General features: G+C 44.8%; 1 protein-coding gene across 4 annotated transcripts in view; it reads left to right on the top strand.

Annotated features, from left to right (window-relative positions):
* RAVER2 (ribonucleoprotein, PTB binding 2) overlaps window positions 1-25,406 on the top strand; it is a 34,144-nt gene extending 8,738 nt beyond the window's left edge. The window contains exons 2-14 of one of the 4 annotated variants that reach the window (XM_077278215.1): window positions 7,153-7,219; window positions 8,854-9,323; window positions 11,363-11,554; window positions 11,877-12,003; window positions 12,084-12,154; window positions 13,799-13,900; window positions 13,984-14,074; window positions 14,626-14,762; window positions 22,578-22,674; window positions 22,809-22,933; window positions 23,017-23,094; window positions 24,096-24,212; window positions 24,952-25,406. In XM_077278215.1, coding sequence (XP_077134330.1) covers window positions 7,153-7,219; window positions 8,854-9,323; window positions 11,363-11,554; window positions 11,877-12,003; window positions 12,084-12,154; window positions 13,799-13,900; window positions 13,984-14,074; window positions 14,626-14,762; window positions 22,578-22,674; window positions 22,809-22,933; window positions 23,017-23,094; window positions 24,096-24,212; window positions 24,952-25,077 — 1,800 coding nt within the window. In that variant the 3' untranslated portion in view covers window positions 25,078-25,406. The remainder of the gene's footprint in view (window positions 1-7,152; window positions 7,220-8,853; window positions 9,324-11,362; window positions 11,555-11,876; window positions 12,004-12,083; window positions 12,155-13,798; window positions 13,901-13,983; window positions 14,075-14,625; window positions 14,763-22,577; window positions 22,675-22,808; window positions 22,934-23,016; window positions 23,095-24,095; window positions 24,213-24,951) is intronic. The other 3 variants (XM_077278219.1, XM_077278217.1, XM_077278218.1) reach the window with 3 other exon arrangements.
* Window positions 25,407-26,117: the final 711 nt, after the last annotated feature.

Below are 26,117 nucleotides of genomic sequence, written 5' to 3'. Positions count from 1 at the left end.
GAAGGAGAGTGATGGGGTGCTACGCCAGATGACCTGGCCTCCACAGTCACCAGACCTGAACCCAATGGAGATGGTTTGGGGTGAGCTGGACCGCAGAGTGAAGGCAAGAGGACCAACAAGTGCTAAGTATCTCTGGGAACTCCTTCAAGACTGTTGGAAGACCATTCCCTGTGACTACCTCTTGAAGCTCATCAAGAGAATGCCAAGAGTGTGCAAAGCAGTCATCAAAGCAAAAGGTGGTTACTTTGAAGAACCTAGAATATAAGACCTAATTTCAGTTGTTTCACACTTTTTTGTTAAGTATATAATTCCACATGTGTTAATTCATAGTGTTGATGCCCACAGTGTGAATGTACAATTTTCATAGTCATGAAAATACAGAAAAATCTTTAAATGAGGTGTGTCCAAACTTTTGGTCTGTACTGTGTGTGTATGTATGTATATATGTATGTATATATGTATGTATGTGTGTGTATGTGTGTATATATATATATATATATATATATATATATATATATATATATATATATATATATATATATATATATATATATATATATATATATATATATATATATATATATATATATATATTTTATTTATTTATTTATTTTTATTCTTGGAGCTACATGTAGAAAACAAACCAACCTGAAGTGAAACTGTTGTAAGCAAAAATCCTCCCCCCTCGCTGTCACCTCTGGCTGCCACAGGTGTCGGATACGAGCCTTTTTCACAGTGTGGCGTAAAAGTAATACATACGGCCATAGGAGCAATAGAAGAGCAGAGCCGGGGGAGAAAATCTGCACAGAAATCTGCTTTAATTCTCTTCTGCTGAACTCCTCTTTATTCATATTTACTGCAGTGAGAAACACAGATCTTTTATTACACATTAAAAGCAAAAAACGATTTCATTCCTCCAACTACTGTATGACAGCCCTACAGCCTATTTGAAACTCCCATCAACTAGACCTACTCCTATCAACATACAAAGGGGGACGAGGCAGGGCTGCCCGCTTTCTCCAGCCCTGTTTGCCATGGCGCCACTAGCTAAGGCAATAAGGCTTAACCCGAATATACTCGGGCCTGTGGGACTTGGCGCACAATATAAGGCAAGCTTATTTGCGGACGATTTATTACTGACTTTGTCTAGTCCACTTACCACTCTCCCAAATTTGTTTTCAGTCCTACGTAGTTTTGAGTCGATCTCGGGACTCAAAATTAATGTTGACAAATCCGAAGCTCTATTTCTTAACACCACTAAGGACATGCAAACAAATATGATCTCCCAGTTCAAATTTACAAAAAATGAACATTATATAACTTACCTCGGAGTCAATCTCACCTCTCATGGGTCGACCCTATTCAAGTGGAACTATCTCCCGTTAATAAAAAACCTCCGAGCTGACTTAACTAGATGGTCTGCCATGAAGTTGACTTGGTTGGGCAGATTACATGCAATTAAAATGGTCTCCCTGCCCAGATTTCTGTACCTATTCCGCTCCCTCCCCATCTCGTTGCCCCATAAGACTCTACGCGAGATTCTCTCTATGATTTCGAAATTTATTTGGCAAGGAAAAAAACCCAGAATCCGTCAAAAAACTATGTTCATGCACAGAAGGCTAGGGGGGGCTTTCTATGCCCAACTTTACACTGTATTACAAGTCAGCTCAGTTGGCCCAATTAACTAATGCCTGTGCTGTCAACCATGCTCCGAGATGGGTTGGCCTGGAATCGTCCCTCTTACATCCATTTTCCTTTCCTGGCCTTATGTGGTCCACACAAAAATTACCTAAAGGCTTACACATTACAGCACCATTCACAGCACACTCCCTGATCCTTTGGAGAAAGGAGAGGTTTAAATTTGATCTCCAATCTAAATCCTCCCCACTGACCCCCCTCTTCAGTAACCCCATGTTCCCACCGGGACTTGACCCACGTCCTTTTGCTTGGTGGAAAGTTAATGGAATAACCACTCTAAAACACCTCTGCTCACCCTTTAATATAATTTTATCTAGACAAGAATTCCTCCCATAAATGCAATCCATCCATTAACGAAACCTTTCGTATCTATCAGGTTTTCCATTTTGCGGAACAGCTTCTACAACACAAAATCCCTTTTCATGCGACTAGCTTTGAACAGAGGTGTATGGATGACCCACTGGGAAGGGGAACGATCTGTCTGCTATACAAGTCTCTCAATGCGGCACATGGAGTCGACAAATTACATTACATGAAACAGTGGGAGGAAGACCTGGGTATTCAATTAACTTTGGAAAATTGGAGGCGATGCTGTGACACAATTTCCAGGGGTAGTCATCAAGCCTCCCTGGCAGAGACATCCATTAAAGTCCTACACAGAACATACCAAGTCCCAAGTAAACTCCACACTATATATCCCAACATTTCAGACAAATGCTTTAGAGGATGTTGCGCAGTGGGAGATATGAAGCATATTTGGTGGGAGTGCCCGATAGTCCCGAAGTAGGATTAATAATTGAAAAAATGTATGGCGGAGCAATACAACCTGACCCGGCCACCTTCCTTTTGGGAGCCAAATACCCAGGCTTTTCCAACAAATTCCATAAGTTGATAGGCCAGCTACTTATGGCCGCTAAGCTACATATAGCTACCAACTGCAGGTCACCTTTTTCTCTCTGTCCAATCGGTTAGAGATAAAATGAATACATTCCTCTTATATGAACGTATACACGCGACTAGGGAAGATTTGTGGGAGGCCTTCTACCAAATTTGGAAACCGTGGATGGATCTTAACACGAACTTGAATCTTGAACAAACCTTGACTTTATCTATTTGAGACGTCATTATCCTGTGAGAGATTCTGATGGCACTGGGGTTGAACCTGCATTGGGTGGGGTGCGAGGTGGTGGAAGCGGAACTCATAAAACGGGTCAAGGTATAATCTCGTCTTGTAAATATTCTGCAGCTTACCACAAAGTCAAGTACATAATCTCATTTTCCTCCCCATTTGCCCCCTTTTATGTCTCCCCATGTACTTGTCTCGTCATATATGTATTTTTGACTTTGAGTTAATATATGTATGGTTTTTCCTCTTTGTTAAGATCTATGCTTATTGAACTCCCTTGTAAGGGAATCTGTTGTTCAATTGCTATGTTATTGAAAATAAAAAGTTATTGAAACTAATAGCAAAAAACGTTCTGGCTCAGAGTATAATCCAATAATCAGCAGTCATAGAGATTGGCACACAGAGGGATATAGTGTAGTGAACGAGTCGGGGAACTAAATATAGAGCAGTTATAGCCTTGTACATAGGGGCAGTATTATAGTAGTTATATTCTTGTACATAGGGGCAGTATTATAGTAGTTATATTCTTGTACATAGGAGCAGTATTATAGTAGTTATATTCTTGTACATAGGGGGCAGTATTATAGTAGTTATATTCTTGTACATAGGAGCAGTATTATAGTAGTTATATTCTTGTACATAGGGGGCAGTATTATAGTAGTTATATTCTTGTACATAGGGGGCAGTATTATAGTAGTTATATTTTTGTACATGGGGCAGTATTATAGTAGTTATATTCTTGTACATAGGGGGCAGTATTATAGTAGTTATATTCTTGTACATAGGGGGCAGTATTATAGTAGTTATATTCTTGTACATAGGGGTAGTATTATAGTAGTTACTGTATATTCTTGTACATAGGGGGCAGTATTATAGTAGTTATATTCTTGTACATAAGGGTAGTATTATAGTAGTTCTATTCTTGTATATACGTGGCTGGGCAATATACTACGTGGCTGGGCAATATACTACGTGGCTGGGCAATATACTACGTGGCTGGGCAATATACTACGTGGGCTGGGCAATACATGGGCTGGGCAATATACTACGTGGGCTGGGCAATATACTACGTGGGCTGGGCAATATACTACGTGGGCTGGGCAATATACTACGTGGGCTGGGCAATATACTACGTGGGCTGTGCTATATACTACGTGGGCTGTGCTATATACTACGTGGGCTGTGCTATATACTACGTGGGCTGTGCAATATACTACGTGGGCTGTGCAATATACTACGTGGGCTGTGCAATATACTACGTGGGCTGTGCAATATACTACGTGGGCTGTGCAATATACTACGTGGGCTGTGCAATATACTACGTGGGCTGTGCAATATACTACGTGGGCTGTGCAATATACTACGTGGGCTGTGCAATATACTACGTGGGCTGTGCAATATACTACGTGGGCTGTGCAATATACTACGTGGGCTGTGCAATATACTACGTGGGCTGTGCAATATACTACGTGGGCTGTGCAATATACTACGTGGGCTGTGCAATATACTACGTGGGCTGTGCAATATACTACGTGGGCTGTGCAATATACTACGTGGGCTGTGCAATATACTACGTGGGCTGTGCAATATACTACGTGGGCTGTGCAATATACTACGTGGGCTGTGCAATATACTACGTGGGCTGTGCAATATACTACGTGGGCTGTGCAATATACTACGTGGGCTGTGCAATATACTACGTGGGCTGTGCAATATACTACGTGGGCTGTGCTATATACTACGTGGGCTGTGCTATATACTACGTGGGCTGTGCTATATACTACGTGGGCTGTGCTATATACTACGTGGGCTGTGCTATATACTACGTGGGCTGTGCTATATACTACGTGGGCTGTGCTATATACTACGTGGGCTGTGCTATATACTACGTGGGCTGTGCTATATACTACGTGGGCTTTGTTACATACTGCGTGGGCTCTGTTATATACTATATCTCTGCTATATACTATGTAGCTGGGCAATATACAACGTGACTGTCCAATATACTACGTGCTCTGTGTTATATACTACGTAGCTGTGCAATATACTATGTGGCTGTGTCGGTTCTGTTATATACTACGTTAACTGTGCAATATACTACGTGGTGGCTCTGCTATATGCTACGTGGCTGACCAATATACTACGTAGCTGTGCAATACACTACGTAGCTGTGCAATACACTACGTAGCTGTGCAATACACTACGTAGCTGTGCAATACACTACGTAGCTGTGCAATACACTACGTAGCTGTGCAATACACTACGTAGCTGTGCAATACACTACGTAGCTGTGCAATACACTACGTAGCTGTGCAATACACTACGTAGCTGTGCAATACACTACGTAGCTGTGCAATACACTACGTAGCTGTGCAATACACTACGTAGCTGTGCAATACACTACGTAGCTGTGCAATACACTACGTAGCTGTGCAATACACTACGTAGCTGTGCAATACACTACGTAGCTGTGCAATACACTACGTAGCTGTGCAATATAGTACGTAGCCTGTGCTATATACTACCTACATATTCTAGAATACCCGATACGTTAGAATCGGGCCACCATCTAGTAGTAGTTATATTCTTGTACATAGGAGCAGTATTATAGTAGTTATATTTTTGTAGATAGGGGCAGTATTATAGTAGTTATATTGTAGTCTCTGCCTTGTTTAGTAGCACTTTGTATACGGTATAATATATAATTTGGTATTTTCTGATGATTCCGCCTCTATCCTTCTCATAGATGTTTCTCGTCTTTTATAACCGTTTATCTGTGGCCGTAGTAGTTGGTTTGGGATTGGTGATATCAGTTTGTGACCTTATCTCCCTTTGACAAACATCGTCATCACCCGGATGCTTTGCTCGGAGGATCCTGTGTCATCGTATTTGCATCATCGTCACAGACGGACGAGTCGGGTTTGCATGCATGAGAACAAATGCAAAAAAAACACAACCAGCTGAATGTTACTTGAGGCGATTTCCTGCCCCGCCAGACTGTGGCCCCTGTGTTTCCAGAGAGGCCTCAGTGCAGTCTCTCGCTGCTTTATGTCACTGCTGTTATGTGTCAGGCGCTTGGCTTCGCTGGGTTGGATTTTCTTCTGCTCTGCTGCATGGCTGACTGATCATTCAGGTGAAATAAGAGACTGTAGAGCTCAGTAATGTGAGAAATCCATCTTTTTGGAGACTTATATAAGCCGCCTGGCCTGAGACTTAACCATTCATGTGATACGTAGTCATGCCACTACTAGCCCCAGCAAGTCTCCTGCTGCTTTGACAGCTGTTATATCCTTTCTCGCTCTGTGAGTGATGATCAAAAAGGCAGTGAATTGAATCACAAGGTAATTAGAAAATTGCAGAACTTTTCCACATAAGGTGCCTGGAGGTCTGATCTGATTTAGCACCCCCATGATTGAGTAGTGGGGTCCTCCAATCATAGAGTAGCTACATGGAGATCTGCTAGGGAGGACCCAGCACATCTGTACATTACACAGTGCAGTGCTGCATTTCCCCAGGGGTGGCGCTGCAGGGGAATTTAACACTTGCTGTTTTCTCTTGAGCTGATGGTGATGATCACGGTGACTTCAGGGAGTCGTTAATGGGCAGTATTAACATACATGGGCAATGAAACGAGAAATATATGACCACTCATCCTCAATAAATGGATGGTTTCAAGTTTGAAAGTTATCCCATATCGATGGCATATATGTGATAACTTTGTGATGTGTGTGTGTGTCCCAGCGATCAGGGGGTTATTCCCTATTGTGTAGATGAAGGATAACGTACAAACTTGCCACTCCTTTAAGCCACTCGGTGAAGTAGTAGAGGCTATATTCTGTGTTACATTTGCCAGACCGGCCAACCATCTAACATTTATCAACTTCCCCAGATGGCAGACGCTGGGGAAATGAAGGGTTGGGCATGTTATTTTTCTACATGCCCGATCTTTTTATTTTTTTTTCCAACGGAATGAAGCTGCTGCCAGAGATGTCCAGAAGCAGCTATATCCCTTCATTGGAGATGTTTTTTACTGGGTGGATATGAAGGAATGGCTGTCGGTGACAGTGTACCAGAGTTTGCCCAGTCTGTGGCGTCCTGCGTATTCTTCATATTCCTAGTCGTCTGTTATATTGCTCAGTGGGAGATAATTTATGGATCTGCTATGCGTGATAAATATATTTGTGTGATGACGATGTACAGATTTAAACTCCTTGCCGCAGTGTCTAAAGTAAACTCGCCCCGCGCTCCATATGTTCTGGCGTCTGCTCTTCTTCACAGATGGCGTCTTGTTTTCATCGTTCTTTGTTCTGTTCTTCTTCCTTTCTTAGGATATTTACGATTTATTGAAGGACTACGAGATCAAGTACTGCTACGTGGATAAAAATAAGAGGACGGGTGAGCTCCTGCTATCTGTTATCTGCTATTTCAGGAAGCCCCCATAGATGCAGAAGTCGACACATCCCATAATTCCATGCAGTGTTGTGCTGCGGGAGCCAAATGTGTTCATCCTGAGCCTCCTAGTACATGTGTATACCAAGTTCTTCAACTTTTCTCAGAATTGTCTTGCATTGCAAAATCGCCACCACCCCCACCCCCTTCTTCTGTGCTTGTTTCACCAGGAGGCTCAGGATGTGCATTGTGTGATATTGTGAGATAAAGCGAAATATGCTGCCCGTCATTAGGCAGCGCTGCTCCCCAGGGGGCTCTTTAATGACAGTGGAAGCTTATCTCTGTAATCATTCGATATAGTTGTATAACTTCCCCCGTCCTCATGGGTCTGCGGTTTGTAAGATGCTCACGTCCCGTCTCCTCCTGGTAATTGCTCAGGAAAAGCGGCGTCTGCACATTGGGCGAGTCCCGGGGATTGTTGTATCATGTTTAGAGGGCGTAGATTGTAACCAGAGATCTTTTACCTGACCCAGCTATTATTGACCTCCAGGATAATGGGAACTTGTCCTCTCTGCTGAGTTTGGGCAAATGAAATATTCATTAGGCCCCCGGCTGCCATATTGTGTGCGCTCCGTAATAAGGGGCGACCGCTAAGTCTGACCGCGATTCCGCCATGTATTAGCAGTCACATCCCAAGATGCATTACATCTATGGAAACGGTTGTACACAGCTCTCCTGTGGCAAGATTGTGGCACAGCAGAGTTGTCCGTAACTCTGCCGTATAGACCAGGTCATAATACAGCGTTAGTGCACTTCCTCCTTTCCCTTTCATCCTTTTTAAGCCACTATCAGATTTGTAAAGAAGCCTCAGGTGCTCAGCCATGTGCTCTCCGGCTGCAGCAGGAGCCTCTCCCCTCGGCCTCATCTGCAGTAAAACAAAAATAAAATTAGGAGCAGTGAAAATGTATTTTCTGATCTGTCGTAGGTACATTAATAAAGTCTCACATGGGACCACCACTGATTTTCAGAATGAAGCCCCTATTACATTGCTGAGATGTCCATCAATGGCAAACTAATGATCCCTATACGCAATAGATGAACGTCAGCCGAACCTATAGATTTTAGGGGGACGATTTCTGCATTGGCTGATTTCTCTGGAATTAAGGGTGGGTGTAAGGAGAGAAGGATTGGACTTTTTGGAATTCAACATGCTCAATCCCATGTTTCCTCAGCCTACACAGGTCCAGACTGAGATGAGTGCATGTATACCCCCTTGATGACCGCCAATACGTCTCTTTACTGACCTGAGATATAAGAATATCATCCCCATACAGGTGACAATGCAGCAGCTGTCGGCTGTCCACTATAGCTGACAACTTATTACATCAGCCATGATCAGTGTTGTCACCAAACATATCTGTTTAACCCCTTACAAAAACCCCAACAATAGCTTTCTGAGTTATATATACATCTTAACACAAGGCATAGAAATCTCTGTGATGTGTCAAATGGTCTGATATCTCTATGGAAGTCAGCAGTGATTCAGGATCAGACTTCAGACCTCTGGAACAGTAGCCAGATACTTTTGGGTCCTATGAGCCATTTCTTCTCTAATTTTTCCCCTAATTTTTTTTTTCCAGCCTTCATCACTCTGACGAACGGAGAACAAGCCCAGGACGCCATCTCCAGGTTCCACGAATACGTCTTCCGGGAGAAGGAAATTTGGCTCCAGCTGCAGCCGACGGACGCCCTCCTGTGCATCACCAACCTGCCGCCCTCGCTCACCCTGCAAGAATTCGAGGACTTGGTGAAGACGTACGGGAGCGTGGAGCGCTGCCTCCTGGTGTACAGTGAACTCAGCGGACACTTTAAGGGCTACGGCTTTGTAGAGTACATGAAGAAGGACTCTGCTTCCAAGGCCCGGCTGGAATTACTTGGCAAACAGCTGGAGGAGTTTACTCTCTTTGCCCAGTGGGTCGATGTCAATCAGTTGACGGAGGATTTTATCCATTCGAAGTGCCTGTGTGTCGACAAACTTCCTAAAGATTACAGCAATACGGAGCTGCTGACGGAAACGTTCTCCTCCCTGTACACACCGCTCTTCTGCCAGGTACCCGACGCTGCGCTCGCTGACCGTCTACCAGAGGCCTCCTCAATCATAACAGCAGCTCTGCAGCTGTCCTGTAACTTTACTAGCTTTTCCAAGATCTCTGCTTCCTGTGAATGAGTGGTAAAGGGGGTTATCCCACAAACATCACATATCCAGCAGGATCTGGGGGTCTTTCCATTAGGACATATAGTAGTTGCATTCTCACTACTTCTTTGTTTGCACTTGCAGGACTGGTAGGGGCCCCAGCTGTTGGACCCCAAACAATCACACTTTTTTTTTTATATAGATATTGTTCTTAGCCACACGGCTGGAAACACGGACTGACTCGATAATTCTTACAGCCAGGAGGTTGTGAATATTGTAATTCAGTTTAGAAAATTCTCAGTCCGATATTATTACCTGCACTGATACATTGTAGCAAAAGAACTGCAGATACATTGAAATTCTAGACTCCACTGTATGTAGAAAGTGGTCAGATGTGAGACGTTTGGGGCTGCTCTCATTATAATAATTATCAGTCTCTGAATGTGAAGAGTTCTACCATTCAGGGAGAGCAACAGAGATCTTGCAAATGGTGAAAAATAGAAACGTAAAGTAAATAGTTTTATTTGTTGCCCTGTACATGAACCCTCTGTGCACAGACTGTGGACATGACATGGTTAATATCCAATACGTAACCCAGCACCACTGTATAAGAGAGAATAATAAACCTACAGGATCAGTAATGTAACCAGCAGTATATTGAGTGCAGCTCTGGAGTATAATTCAGGGTGTAACACAGGATTAGTAATGTATGTACACAGTGAGTGCAGCTCTGGAGTATAATACAGGATGTAACTCAGGATCAGTAATGTAATGTATATACACAGTTACTGCACCAGCAGAATAGTGAGTGCAGCTCTGGAGTGTAATACAGGATGTAACTCAGGATCAGTAATGTAATGTATATACACAGTTACTGCACCAGCAGAATATTTCGCCATGAAGCAGCAGCTGCTTCATGGCGAAATAAACTGCTTTTGATACTATTACACCTGGTTGGAGCGCTGTTCATCTATTTCTGCACTATTTGGAGGATCCAGGATGGTTCCCTGGGCATGGAACGGGCGCCCCTTTGAGTGAATGCTGTCAGCCCCTTTCTTTTTTTCTACTGCACCAACAGAATAGTGTGTGCAGCTCTGGAGTATAATACAGGGTGTAACACAGGATCTGTAATGTATGTACACAGTGACTGTACCAGCAGAATAGTGAGTGCAGCTCTGGGGTATAATACAGGATGTAACTCAGGATCAGTAATGTAATGTATGTACACAGTGACTGCACCAGCAGAATAGTGAGTGCAGCTCTGGGGTATAATACAGGATGTAACTCAGGATCGGTAATGTAATGCATGTACACAGTGACTGCACCAGCAGAATAGTGAGTGCAGCTCTGGAGTATAATACAGGATGTAACTCAGGATCAGTAATGTGTGTACACAGTGACTGCATTATTATAAGATGCAATATCTCAGAGGTGAGAGCTGTTTTCATGCTGACGTTACTCAGACTCGTCCCTCCAAGTTGCCTAAAGCTTCGTTATATAGTAACGTGCAACTTTTTAATGTTTATTTTCTTGGGTATTTCAGTAACTCCGCCTGCTGTCAGGGAATAGAACAACTGTAACAAACCTTCAGCTCTGTGAAGTGTCTGGTGTAGACGTGCTCACTGGCAGCAGAACTCTTGCAGATGGGGAGGGGGTCGGTATAAAGCATATTGTTGTGGTATTTTACATTATATAGTGATTCCTTTGTCTCAGCTGGTGACGTGGGCGCAGGTCTGCATCCGCCAGGGGATGGAGATCGCACCTATGATTTTATATGGGGTTGCAAAGTTTTTGCAAACGTGCTGGATTTTCTGTTGCGTGCCAATCATGTGTGTTGTAGTTAGAGAAGCCGCAGGGTGGAGACTGCTGCCCAGTAATTCCTGCTGACAGTTTCCTGTAAATATAAAGTTAATATCGTTTCATTAGTTACCATAATTTCTCTTCTGTCCTTGCAGCTGGCGGAAGAGGAAGGTGGATATTCTAGAGGTTTCGCCGTGGTTGAATACGAAACTGCCCAGCAAGCGGAGGAGGTGAAGGACTCGCTGGACTGGACCACTGTGAACGGGAGCAGGGTCCAGGTCTCGTTCTGCGCCCCGGGGTCTCCGGGCAGAAGTGCTCTCGCCGCTCTGGTGGCAGCGCAGGGGATGGTAAGAGAAGTGCGGCGCTCAGTGTTTTGAGTCCTGGCCATACGAAGCCTGTAGGCATGGGGGTCAGGGGTCTACACCCCCAGCCTACCTGTGAACCATGAGATCCGCCAGAGTGATAGGACCCAAAATCGATCATTTCGGCTTTCAGCACAAAATCCAAACTAATATTGTAGGAGTTTTCTGACGTCTGCTTTGTCCTTATGCTGTAACAGGTGGTGGGAATATACATAATTTAGCATTGTATGATACAAAATTATCTGACAATTGCAACTTTTCTCTTTATAAATACTTGAAATTTGCAACTGATCTCCTGTCTGTCCAGCTGCAGAATAACAGGAAAGGATTGCTTCCAGAGCCGAACCCAGCGCAGATCATGCAGAGCCTCAATAACCCGGCCATGCTTCAGATGCTCCTGCAGCCACAGCAGCACGGACGGTCAGGAAAGCACGGTGAGCGTCCTCGGCACGGTCCTCACCGCACAGTCTCTCTCCTGTGTCTCGCCCTGTTCTGAGCTCTCTGTATCTCGCAGGTTCCTCTAGACGACCTCCCTTTGTTAATCCGACAGTCAGCCAGGCACTTCTGCAGCTCAACCAACATCAGGTGAGGAGGCAAACGGCAGCTGTACTGTCATAGGAATTGGTCAACGCGCCGTATACATGCGGACCTGTAGGGGTTGTCCTGCACCAGTCACAAAACTCAGCTTGTTGGGGGTCTAGCACTCAGCCTGGGGTCATACACAGGGTACATTTGATTGTTGGGGGTGCAGGGTCTTGAACTCCCACTGATTTCACATTAGTCACCTATCCTGTGGATACTTCAGTCGTGGACAATCTCTTTTAAAAGTGCATCTCCGGACCCTCGCACTTCTGCATAGGGATGTGATAGATGATTGACACCCGGTAAGAATCCTGCTTGTCCTACAAGCCGCTTACCAACACAAAATCATCAGCAGCGTATCTCGTCTCCCAATGTAAGAGCTGCTGGAGATCTTTCACTTATTAAAGGGCATTTTACCCTAAAATATAATGCATACAGTAAGTCCTTTATTTGGGTCAGGAGAATCCCTTTAAAGGGAACCTGTCAGCAGGATTGTGCTCAGTGACTTACACACAGTGCCAGGTCAGCGCTGTTATACTGAATAAAATAATACCTTGGTTGATGAAATCCTTCTTGTGGTTGTTGTTTAATCTTTATTTTCAGTTTTGTAGTTAATGAGATTCTCGTGCCCTAAGGCAGGGTCGGTGTATGTGGTGCTCTGATTAGATATTCATAATGCAGACTGGACAGGTCACTGATCCCTCACTGACCTGCCCCCTAGCTTGGAAAAAAACGCTTCTGCAGGCAGGTGCTGACCGTGGCATTTGCGCTGTGCATAATCGCATGTGTACCTTGCACTTAATCCCTTTTGCTGAGTTAATAGAGCGAGGACAAAAAAAAGACAATTTGAAAATGGCGCCTGCCGTGCCTGCACAGTAGCAGCTATTGTGCCTGCGGTGCCATCTTAGAGGAGGAAATCTTTTCTTTTTTTTTTTTCCCTCCAGCTAGATGGCACTGCCCGCACCTGTGCAATAGCAGCTTTCGACGATCTCCAAGAGCTGCTATTGCGCAGGTGCGGGTGGCGCCATCTTGGAGGAGGAAATTTTTTTTTTCGAATCTATACACACCGATAGCTGCTGCTGCGCAGGTGCGGCAGGCGCCATTTTCAAATTGCCTTTATTTTTTTGTCCTCGCTCAATTAAATCAGCAAGAGGGACTAAGTGCAAAGTACACGTGATTATGCTGCAGCGCAGGTGCCATGGCCGGCACCTGCCTGCAGAAGGTTGTTCTTTTTCTCCTTTACTATGTACATATTCATTATGCAAACTAGTGTGCAGGTCAGTGAGGGATCAGTGACCTATCGGCAATCTGCATTATGAATATATAATCAGGGCACCACATACATGAACTTTAGGACACAAGAATCTCAACTACAAAACTGGAAATAAAGATTAAGAAACAACCACAAGACAGATTTTATCAACCAAGGTATCATTTTATTCAGTATAACGGCGCTGGCCTGACACTGTGTGTAGGTTACTGTGCACAATCCTGCTGACAGGTTCCCTTTAATACTCCACTTTGTGTACCATCGCTGATTGCTGTCAGTAAATGGGTAAATGTTTCTTTAATGCTTTACTGCTGAGTTTGTTGTTGGTCTTTCTGAGGGTCCACTTCTGTATCACCATCGGCCTGTTTGTCCCACAGAAGCCGGGACTCGCCGGGAACCTCCTGCTGCAGAACTTCCCCCATCTGCAGATGGCCCAGCAGCAGCTCCTGCAGCTGAAGAGCTCACAGTCTAATAACGGTGTAAGCACACAGCCAGCGGGGGGCGCTCTCCGCCTTCCTCCACGTCTCCACTTCTGTCTCATACATGTTTTCCTTGGTGATAGAAGCCTGGCCTCCTGGGAGAAGCCCCGATCTCCATCTTACAGACGGCGCAGACAGGATCGGTGGAGGCTCTGCACAGAGAGCTGCCAAAAAGTGAGGGATTCTCAGTGAGCAGAGCCGGGGTGGTGACGGGCAGCTCTGGTCGGAGATCGGGGGCAGTGTAGCCTCTGCAATTTGGGGTCTGAATTTATCTGAATAGGATATGCAGAAACCGTCAAAGACTTGTGCCGACAAATGGCGCTGACTCTGGATTCTCCCAGCGAATGGTTAATGTGTTATCTATATACAGAGATAAGAACGTGGTTTATTAGATCGCCCTGTGCCGCTGATATGTCACCTTTGCACCGCTGCTAATGTGCAGCATCGATGCTGCCTCACGTAGATGTTATCTCCAGTAACAACTCCGGAGGGTCCGCAATTTCTGCCAAAAATCAATATAAATAAACCCCAACGTAAGAGGAAGTCACATCGCACTATGTGTCTAGGAAGCATGAGGGTCTGCATTGTTTAGGGTACCGCGACTAACGCCCCCCTATATCATCTGGTGTAGGGCCGGTGTGGCTATAAGGGGGTCTGTGTTGTGCACATTCGATGCCGGTGGTGGATGATATGATTTATATTTCTTCTCTGCATCTGTCATCCAGGTCTGTTACCCTATTACCACAGTCTGCCCCGGCTACCACTGGACAAGCCGTCTGCATCGGGGGCAACTGAGGGGTCACTGCTGAGTTTACCGAATCCAGCACACGTACAGGCCGGCGCCGCGGACACGCTGCACACGGTGAGAATCGTCTCCTCGCTTCTCTCATCAGATGGAGCTGTTTGGCAATGTAAATGTTTCCATAGAGGTAGTGACAAGCACTATTCTTGACCTTCTTGGAAGGTGGGCATAATATGGCCCCTGTGGATGGATGGCCTGGCAAGGCATGCTGGGTAACGTATAAGGCAATAGAACAGGATGGCCTCTGTACAACACTGCCACACAGTGGCCAAGCTGCACGTTACAGATCTCAGTAGCGGCTGCTTCTTCTCTGATGGCTGCTACTAAGTATCAGGCAGAAGTGCAGGTATTTTATCACACAGAGAAGCTGGATACCGTATATCTGCTACGATTCATGGGGACTGGCGTTCTCATTAGAGCGTATGCTGGAGAAAAGTGTGCCACGTACTACCAGAGGCAGGGACCCGTGGGCAGTGTGATGACTTACAACCCACACCCCTTTTAAAGTTTCATCCACGTTTAAAAAGTTGTGATCACTGGCATAAAAATTAGGTCTCTAATAGTGATGAGCGAATAGCATTGTTGCTTGGGTCTCCCAGAGCACGCTCGGGTGGTCTCCCGAGTATTAGTGCTCGGAGATTTAGTTTTTGTTGATGCAGCTGCATGATTTACGGCTGCTAGACAGGCTGAATACATGTGAGGAATGCCTGTTAGGGAATTCCCACATGTATTCAGGCTGTCCAGCAGCTGTAAATCATGCAGCTGAGGTGCCGAAACTAAATCTCGGAGCACTAACAAATTCTTGGAGACCAACCGAGCGTGCTCTGGGAGACCCAAGCAACAATGCTATTCACTCATCACTAGTCTCTAAATGTTTGCACATTTAGTAGTTGTGCAAAAAATGCTGTAAACTTTCAATCAGTTTTACTCCAGAAAATTCTGTCATTCCCTGAGAGCAGGAGCAGAAATCTACAAGATTATGGTCTCTGAATGGAAACGAGAGGGTTGTCATTCACTGACGGCAATCAGACATTTGGGCATTGTCGAGGAGTTGAAAGATATGGTACAATAGAAAGTTGCAGAAGTTTTCATTCTGCATGGATTATGCTTTATTTGTACAAAGAGAAAAACCCATATAAGATCTTGCATCTTTAACCCCTTCCCGACCCATGACGCCACATAGGCGTCATGAAAACCCGTGCCAATCCGACCCATGACGCCTATGTGGCGTCATGGAATGATCGCGTCCCTGCAGATCGGGTGAAGGGGTTAACTCCTATTTTACCCGATCTGAAGGGAGAGGGGGAGTGGTACTTCAGCCCAGGGGGGGTGGCTTCACCCCCCCGTGGCTACGATCGCTCTGATTAGCTGTTGAAAGTGAAACTGCCAATCAGAGCGATTTGTAATATTTCACCTAAAAAACTGGTGAAATATTACAATCCAGCCATGGCCGATGCTGCAATATCATCGGCCATGGCTGGAAACACTAATGTGACCCCCCCCCCACCCCACCGATCGCCCCCCCAGTGCTCCGTTATAGGGTCCGGTCCCCTCCGTCCGCCTGCCGGCTCCCCCGTCCTGCTGTCCGCTCCCCCGTCCTCCTGCCCGCTCCCCCCCTGCTCCTATGTCACCCCCCCGTGCTCCGACGCCCCCCCCCGTGCCCCGATCTCCCCCCCCTTATACTTACCGAGGCTCCCGGTCCCCGTCCGCCTCCATCATGGGCGCCGCCATCTTCCAAAATGGCGGGCGCATGCTCAGTGCGCCCGCCGGCCGGCAGATTCATTAGAGGTACATTTTGATCGCTGTGGTAGGTTCTATCACAGCGATCAAAATAAAAAAATAATAAATAAACCCCCCCCCTTTATCACCCCCATAGGTAGGGACAATAATAAAATAAAGAAAATATTTTTTTTTCTTTTTCCACTAGGGTTAGGGTTAGAACTAGGGGTAGGGTTAGGGGTAGGGTTAGGGTTACGGGTAGGGTTAGGGGTAGGGTTATGGCATGTGCACACAGAGCGGATCGGCCGCGGATCCGCAGCGGATCGGCCGCGGATCCGCAGCGGATCGGCAGCGGATCGGCAGCGGATCGGCCGCGGATCCGCAGCGGATCGGCCGCGAATCCGCAGCGGATCCGCAGCGGATCGGCCGCGGATCCGCAGCGGATCGGCCGCGGATCCGCAGCGGATCGGCCGCGGATTGGCCGCGGATCCGCAGCGGATTGGCCGCTGCGAATTCGAAGCAGTTTTCCATCAGGTTTACAGTACCATGTACACCTAAGGAAAACCAAATCCGCTGTGCCCATGGTGCGGAAAATTCCGTGCAGAAACGCTGCGTTGTATTTTCCGCAGCATGTCAATTCTTTGTGCGGATTCCGCAGCGTTTTACACCTGTTCCTCAATAGGAATCCGCAGGTGAAATCTGCACAAAAAAACACTGGAAATCTGCTGTAAATCCGCAGGTAAAACGCAGTGCCTTTTACCTGCAGATTTTTCAAAAATCATGAGGAAAAATCTCACACGAATCCGCAACGTGGGCACATAGCCTTAGGGTTAGGGTTGGAATTAGTTAGGGTTGGAATTAGGGCTAGGGTTTGAAATAGGGTTAAGATTAGGCTTGTGGTTAGGGTTACGGATAGGGTTAGGGGTGTGTTGGGGTTACAGTTGTGGTTAGGGTTGGGATTAGGGTTACGGTTGGGATTAGGGTTAGGATTAGGGTTGGAATTAGGGTTACGGGTGTGTTGCGGTTAGGGTTGTGGTTAGGGGTGTGTTGGGGTTAAGGTTGTGATTAGGGTTATGGCTACAGTTGGGATTAGGATTAGGGGTGTGTTGGGGTTAGTGTTGAAGTTAGAATTGAGGGGTTTCCACTGTTTAGGCACATCAGGGGTCTCCAAACGCAACATGGCGCCACCATTGATTCCAGCCAATCTTGCGTTCAAAAAGTCAAATGGTGCTCCCGCCCTTCCAAGCCCCGACGTGCGCCCAAACAGTGGTTTACCCCCACATTTGGGGTACCAGCGTACTCAGGACAAACTGGGCAACAACTGCTGGGGTCTAATTTCTCCTGTTACCCTTGCAAAAATAAAAAATTACTTGCTAAAACATAATTTTTGAGGAAAGAACAATTATTTTTTATTTTCACGGCTCTGCGTTATAAACTTCTGTGAAGCACTTGGGGGTTGAAAGTGCTCACCACACATCTAGATAAGTTCCTTCGGGGGTCTAGTTTCCAAAATGGGGTCACTTGTGGGGTGTTTCTACTGTTTAGGTACATCAGGGGCTCTGCAAATGCAATGTGACGCCCGCAGACCATTCCATCAAAGTCTGCATTTCAAATGTCACTACTTCCCTTCCGAGCCCTGACGTGTGCCCAAACAGTGGTTTACCCCCACATATGGGGTATCAGCGTACTCACAACAAACTGGGCAACAAATATTGGGGTCCAAATTCTCCTGTTACCCTTGTGAAAATAAAAAATTGCTTGCTAAAACATCTTTTTTGAGGAAAGAAAAATGATTTTTTATTTTCACGGCTCTGCGTTGTAAACTTCTGTGAAGCACTTGGGGGTTGAACGTGCTCACCACACATCTAGATAAGTTCCTTGGGGGGTCTAGTTTCCAAAATGGGGTCACTTGTGGGGGGTTTCTACTGTTTAGGCATATCAGGGGCTCTGCAAACGCAACCTGACGCCCGCAGAGCATTCCATCAAAGTCTGCATTTCAAAACGTCACTACTTCCCTTCCGAACCCCGACGTGTGCCAAAACAGTGGTTTACCCCCACATATGGGGTATCAGCGTACTCAGGAGAAACTGGACAACAACTTTTGGGGTCCAATTTCTCCTGTTACTCTTGCAAAAATAAAAAAATTCTGGGCTAAAAAAATATTTTTGAGGAAAGGAAACACATTTTTTATTTTCACGGCTCTGCGTTATAAACTTCTGTGAAGCACTTGGGGGTTCAAAGTGCTCACTACACATCTAGATAAGTTCCCTTGGGGGTCTAGTTTCCAAAATGGAATCAATTGTGGGGAGTTCCTACTGTTTAGGCACATCAGGGGCTCTGCAAACGCAACCTGACGCCCGCAGAGCATTCCATCAAAGTCTGCATTTCAAAACGTCACTACTTCCCTTCCGAACCCTGACGTGTGCCAAAACAGTGGTTTACCCCCACATATGGGGTATCAGCGTACTCAGGAGAAACTGGACAACAACTTTTGGGGTCCAATTTCTCCTGTTACCCTTGGGAAAATAAAAAATTGTGGGCTAAAAAATCATTTTTGAGAAAAGAAAAATTATTTTTTATTTTCATGGCTCTGCGTTATAAACTTCTGTGAAGCACTTGGGGGTTCAAAGTGCTCACCACACATCTAGATTAGTTCCTTGGGAGGTCTAGTTTCCAAAATGGGGTCACTTGTGCGGGAGCTCCAATGTTTAGGCACACAGGGGCTCTCCAAACGCGACATGGTGTCCGCTAATGATTGGAGCTAATTTTCCATTCAAAAAGCCAAATGGCGTGCCTTCCCTTCCGAGCCCTGCCGTGCGCCCAAACAGTGGTTTACCCCCACATATGGGGTATCATCGTACTCAGAACAAACTGGACAAAAACATTTGGGGTCCAATTTCTCCTATTACCCTTGGGAAAATAAAAAATTCTGGGCTAAAAATCATTTTTGAGGAAAGAAAAATTATTTTTTTATTTTCACGGCTCTGCGTTATAAACTTCTGTGAAGCACCTGGGGGTTATAAGTGCTCACTATGCATCTAGATAAGTTTCTTGGGGGGTCTAGTTTCCAAAATGGGGTCACTTGTAGGGGAGCTCCAATGTTTAGGCACACAGGGGCTCTCCAAACGCGACATGGTGTCCGCTAACGATTGGAGCTAATTTTCCATTCAAAAAGTCAAATGGCACGCCTCCCCTTCCGAGCCTTGCCGTGCACCCAAACAGTGGTTTACCCCCACATATGAGGTATCGGCATACTCAGGAGAAATTGCCCAACAAATTTTAGGATCCATTTTATCCTGTTGCCCATGTGAAAATGAAAGAATTGAGGCTAAAAGAAATTTTGTGTGAAAAAAAAGTACTTTTTCATTTTTGCGGATCAATTTGTGAAGCACCTGGGGGTTTAAAGTGCTCACTATGCCTCTGGATGAGTTCCTTGGGGGGTCTAGTTTCCAAAATGGGGTCACTTGTGGAGGAGCTCCAATGTTTAGGCACACAGGAGCTTTCCAAACGCGACATGGTGTCCGCTAACGATGGAGATAATTTTCCATTCAAAAAGTCAAATGGCGCTCCTTCCCTTCCGAGCCTTACCATGTGCCCAAACAGTGGTTTACCCCCACATGTGAGGTATTGGTGTACTCAGGAGAAATTGCCCAACAAAATTTAGGATCCATTTTATCCTGTTGCCCATGTGAAAATGAAAAAATTGAGGCTAAAATAATTTTTTTGTGAAAAAAAAGTACTTTTTCATTTTTACGGATCAATTTGTGAAGCACCTGGGGGTTTAAAGTGCTCACTATGCTTCTAGATAAGTTCCTTGGGGGGTCTAGTTTCCAAAATGTGGTCACTTGTGGGGGAGCTCCAATGTTTAGGCACACGGGGGCTCTCCAAACGCGACATGGTGTCCGCTAAAGATTGGAGCCAATTTTTCATTAAAAAAGTCAAATGGCGCTCCTTCCCTTCCGAGCCCTGCCGTGCGCCCAAACAGTGGTTTACCCCCACATATGAGGTATCAGCGTACTCAGGACAAATTGGACAACAACGTCCGTGGTCCAGTTTCTCCTTTTACCCTTGGGAAAATAAAAAAATTGTTGCTAAAAGATCATTTTTGTGACTAAAAAGTTAAATGTTCATTTTTTACTTCCATGTTGCTTCTGCTGCTGTGAAACACCTGAAGGGTTAATAAACTTCTTGAATGTGGTTTTGAGCACCTTGAGGGGTGCAGTTTTTAGAATGGTGTCACTTTTGGGTATTTTCAGCCATATAGAACCCTCAAAATGACTTCAAATGTGAGGTGGTCCCTAAAAAAAATGGTTTTGTAAATTTTGTTGTAAAAATGAGAAATCACTGGTCAAATTTTAAGCCTTATAACTTCCTAGCAAAAAAAAAAATTGTTTCCAAAATTGAGCTGATGTAAAGTAGACATGTGGGAAATGTTATTTATTAACTATTTTGTGTCACATAACTCTCTGGTTTAACAGAATAAAAATTCAAAATGTGAAAATTGCGAAATTTTCAAATTTTTTGCCACATTTCCGTTTTTTTCACAAATAAACTCAAAAATTATCGACCTAAATTTACCACTAACATGAAGCCCAATATGTCACGAAAAAACAATCTCAGAATCGCTAGGATCCGTTGAAGCGTTCCTGAGTTATTACCTCATAAAGGGACACTGGTCAGAATTGCAAAAAACGGCAAGGTCATTAAGGCCAAAATAGGCTGGGTCATGAAGGGGTTAAGATGCATCAAAGATCCAAACCATTAAAGACGCTACCCAGCCCCAGACAGGAATACTGGTGATCATTATGTGTGTGTAAATATAATTTTTTTTTTATTTTTTTTTTACCTAAGCACGTCTAAATGCTCTTACAGGGTTTTCTCAAGAAACAAAGTTAATTTTAATGAATAGATTTTGGAATAATAATAATTTCCACAATTGGATGTTTAACTTCTTCACGACCTATGATGTGTATATACGTCATAGGTTGTGTCCCTGTACTCCACGCTGGCTCCGGCGCTGAGCCCGCATGTTTTCCTGTACGTCAGCTGATTTCATCAGCTGACATGTGCCCCTAATAGCCATAAGTGAAATCGCGATCCACCCACAGCTAACATGTTTAATGCTGCTGTCTAATAGCGCCATTTAACATGGCTGTGCCTGAGTCGCGTAACTAATCCCGTCCATGTATCTTGACCGTGGGGCGTTGATGGCTTGGCATGACAACCTGGGGTCTGTAGGAGACCCCCGCGGTTGTCATTACCAACCTGCTGTGGCACCGCTCTGTGGCCGGCGGTCATAGCAGATAATCACTTTAGCTACACATAGCAGCCTGAAGCTCTGCTGTGTGTAACAGAAGCAATCAGATGATCGCAGCTTCTAGACTCCCATGGATACTATTGAAGCCAGTAAAAAAAAGGTTTTTTTTTAAAAAAAAAACCAAGGTCATGAAGGGGTTAAGTAAAATGTTCCTGTGCTGTGATAATCTTATAAATGTCCCCTGCTGTGTAATGTCTGTGTCTGATCATACCACAGCTGCTGGGCAGGGGATGAAGGATGAGAGTATACAGACATTACAGCCGGGATCACAAATAATGTTTTAACTTCAAAGAAAAAATTGTTTAAAAATACAGGCCATGAAATGTTTTACCTCGCAAAAAGAATCAGCTGTGATCCCGGCTGTAATGTCTGCATACTCTTTTGCTTCCTCCCCTGCCCAATAGCTGTGATATGATCAGACCATGTTCCTGTACGGTCAGACACAGACATTACACAGTACACAGCAGGGGCACATTTATAAGATTATCTCAGCACAGGAACATTTTATTTAAACACATCCAATTGTGGAAATTATTATTATTCCAAGATCTATTGACTAATATGAGCTTTTGTTAGTGGGAAAACCCCTTTAAGCCCTTTAGTTAAAAGTTTCGCGTTTCCACCACTAGATGGCACTTACTATTACACTGTATGCAGTAATCTCCTGAGCTCCCCCTAGTGGTCGCTGCAGAGACTTGGAGCTTTGCAGATTCATAGTCTGACCTACATATAAGATGCCCGGTATTGTAATGTGACCGCCCTGATCACGCACACACAGATGTATATGATGTGTTTAGTACTTAATGCCGACTTAGAAAACTGTGATATTTATGTTGTAGAATAAGACGACCCACCAGACGTCACTGCTGGGGGAGCCACCCAGGGACATCCGGCTTAGCACCAACCCATACCTGGACCTGGCCAGCGTGCTTCCAGGTATCCCTGACATACTGACAACTATAAATAAGATTTTGGCTGAAAAATACATCAACAACATTGTGAATAGCAGATATTTGTATCCATCAGAACGTCATTAAGTATATTAGAGGCTTCTATTCTGTGTCTCGCAGGAATGGTCATCAGGGCGATCCACTCCCACGGTATGGACGGACTGATCTCTCAGGACACGGCGGCAGCACCGCCGGGACTGGACGGCTACGTCGCCTACAGCCAGCAATACGGGGATTACTCTCAGGTGGGAGCACGCAGTGACCTCGCTGCTCCGGGGGCAGGTAGGTGGCTGTCTGATGGTGACCAATCTCTGGTGCTCTGTTCCAGGAGGGTCTGCAGCAGTGGTATGACCAATACTCCACGTACGGCGCACCCCAGACTGATGCCATAGGTGACACTGGCCAGGTAAGAGGCTGCCTGGATTACAGTGAATATTACACACATGACACAATGTCCTCCTCACCCCTTTGAGTGTAGCGGGGGAGCAGCATGATGATACCGTAAGTTTTCACTAGTTTTGACCACAGCTCCTATGCAGATCTATGTGTCTCCATGGTTACAGATGATAAACCCTGTTTAGTCCATTCTTGCACTCTTGTTACTAAGCTCCCTATGGCTGCTTTCAGTTATCAAAAGTGATTGAACTAACCAACATGTGAATAAAGGATTTGTTTATAGTCGGTAACCATAGAGCTGCTTCATGTAATATTCTGAGATGCCTAAAGGCAATAAAACGCTTGTAGCAATTTGCCCGGTTCATGATGAAGCTGTTTGCACAGAATTTTGTCTTCTTGTTGGAGTATATTGGGATTTAATAAGGGCACGAGCAGCGCGGGCGCCAGCGCCGTCCCATGAATACATCAAGCTGGCAGCTTTATTTCGAGGGTTCGGTCTGTTCCCCGGCTGTAGAGGAGGGAAAACAGATGCAGAGCCGACTGCTCCGGGGTGGGTGTGCAGATTACATATGTACATAGTAATTACTCGCAGAAGCTTCTCAGTTAATATTTGGAGTTTAGAACCTGCTGTAAATTATCCAGCTTCCCCCGTGGGTGTTCAGAACGAGCTCACGGGTGGCGAAATGAAAGACCCCCTCCTTCCTGCATAGTTATGTTTAGACATGGTGGGTGGACGTGAGGCAGAATCTGCATCCACACAAGGAGCAGCAGCTGACAACCTCGTGCCGGTCCACAGGTGAGGGGGCGACTGATCAGGGGCACATTTACATCTTGTAGAACCCCCTAACGAGCAGCATTGGGCTCAGTCCTCAAGGAGCGAAATCACGTTCATACAAATGACAGCGCCATTGTAATATGACTCCACATCAATAAAAACAAATCCTGGCCTCCGATAGCAGAGGGGCAAAAATGGAGCTATCATTAAGGGGTTTAATCATTGTTCTTCGTCAGCAGTCATCTTCCACTCTGGGTTTCGGGGACTACAGCACGTACGTCCAAGCGGCCCCCACTTACTATGCGAACGCACAAGCATTGTACCAGCCAGGGATAACGGCATCTGCAGAAAAGGTGCGTGAGCGTGTCTGATGTAAAATATTTTTTCTTCCTTTACCAACATGCATATATTTTGGGCTAAAAATGTGGCTCTCGTATGCTTTGCAGCCAGTAATGTGTTGGAAAAGAGAATCTGCTCACTGGCTAGTAACTTTTTTCGAACGCTAACATTCGTGTCTCATGGTGATGGTAAGGACTGGGATTTGCAAACTGGCCACGTATCTCCTGACCTGAACTCAACATCCACATATCGGAGACTATACAGTTTGGGTCAGGAGATCTGAGGCCGGTCTGTACATCACAGATCATACACCATCATGAAACGGACATCATGCTGAACTGATTTATGACCACGTCAAAGTTCAGCTCAACTTTAATATGGTCTGTAGTCCTAAATTGGCAGATAAGTTGACAAACGGAACAGCCTCACTGATGGATTATCAATTAACTCACCCTGAAAGCCAGCAATCTGCCGGGGGAAACAAAGAGCCTGTAAAGGCCACACAGTTTAATGCATTTATTTTGAGCTAAATTATGTTTCAATAAAATTAAATAAAAGAAATATACTGTCCCTGATAGTGGTTCTTTAGAAGGACGTAGAGCTGAGGATTTATTCTGACAGAATATAGGCTGAAGTGGATGGACAAATGTCTTTTTTCGGCCTTGCTGTTACTATGTGTACATATATTTTATTGCCATGTGCACTCTCCCAAAAAAAAATCATCCTTTCCATGTTCTGTTCTTGTAACTGCAGTTAACAGGCGGAGAGAAGAGGGCGTATATTCTCTCCAGTCCCGACACGGGCCCCGGATACTCCGAGCACTATGGCCAAGCCTCCAGCGACGGCGATTCCTACTTCAAGAGGAAGAAGGTCTATTGAGATTTGCACACGTACGACGCCACCATCACACCCAAAGATGCACAAAGTGGGTTATACTGACTTTTGTAAGCCATTTAGTCTGGCACTGAAAGGGTTAGATTTGCCTAAACGAAGATACATACATATAAAATTTCTCAGGCTGATTTGTTCTATAAAAAGCAGGTGAAATCTCGGTGAAGATTTGTAGATATTTTCTACACTTAGCTGTGATTTATTTACCTTTAATGGAGATTTCTTATATTCTTGTTATGGCCTGAAAATGTTTTGTTTTGGATTTTTTCTTTCCTTTTTGTAAATACTAAGCAATAAAAAAAACTAGGGAAGTTTTACCTTTGGCCCTTGTAGTCTGTCGCTCCATGATGACTGGTCTGAGAATAGCTTGTATGAATGTATAGTGATATTCCTGTCGCTTAGATGTGCCCCATGGAAAAGTTGTAAAGGAGTTTTTCATTGGGCACAGCCTTGTGTACGTGTCTTTGCCAATATTTTGAGCCTTCAGTACTTTTCTGTACCCCATCTAAAGTGCAGCAAGATTTGCCACGTTCATCATACACAACTGCCTTATTTAGGTGAGTGTCTAACTTTAGAACATTACTGAAATCTGGAAAGTTTCCCTGTGATGGAGCAGCTATGATGTAGGAGAACTGCCCTATTATATAGAGAACGACCCAGGATCGGTGCCACCATATACAGTGGGTAGCATTACCTATGGCAGACTTTACTGCTTTCTTGGTAAGTGGCCCTTTTATTCACCCCAAATATCAATTTATACTGTGGAGGAGACCAGACTGTTGATTAACAGAACATTTACTTATAGAAATAGTTACAAAGTGCCGAAATTCACATTTAACAGTAATGCAGAAAATGTAAGAAAACAAAGTCATTTCCATTTAAAGTCTTCCACATTTACATAACCAGATTCTCTGCCGCCATCAATCTTCTCTGTGTTCAGAGTTTTGGGTTGTTTTTTTTATTTAGATTTTTGAAGCAGATTCTGCACCAAAATCCACATGAAAAATGGCTTTAAATACATTTCCTCC

Source organism: Ranitomeya variabilis, chromosome 8 (assembly GCF_051348905.1).
Source record: "Ranitomeya variabilis isolate aRanVar5 chromosome 8, aRanVar5.hap1, whole genome shotgun sequence".
Lineage (NCBI taxonomy): Eukaryota > Metazoa > Chordata > Amphibia > Anura > Dendrobatidae > Ranitomeya > Ranitomeya variabilis.
Note: the sequence above shows the minus strand (reverse complement) of the source record. Positions and strands in the feature narration are given on the sequence as shown.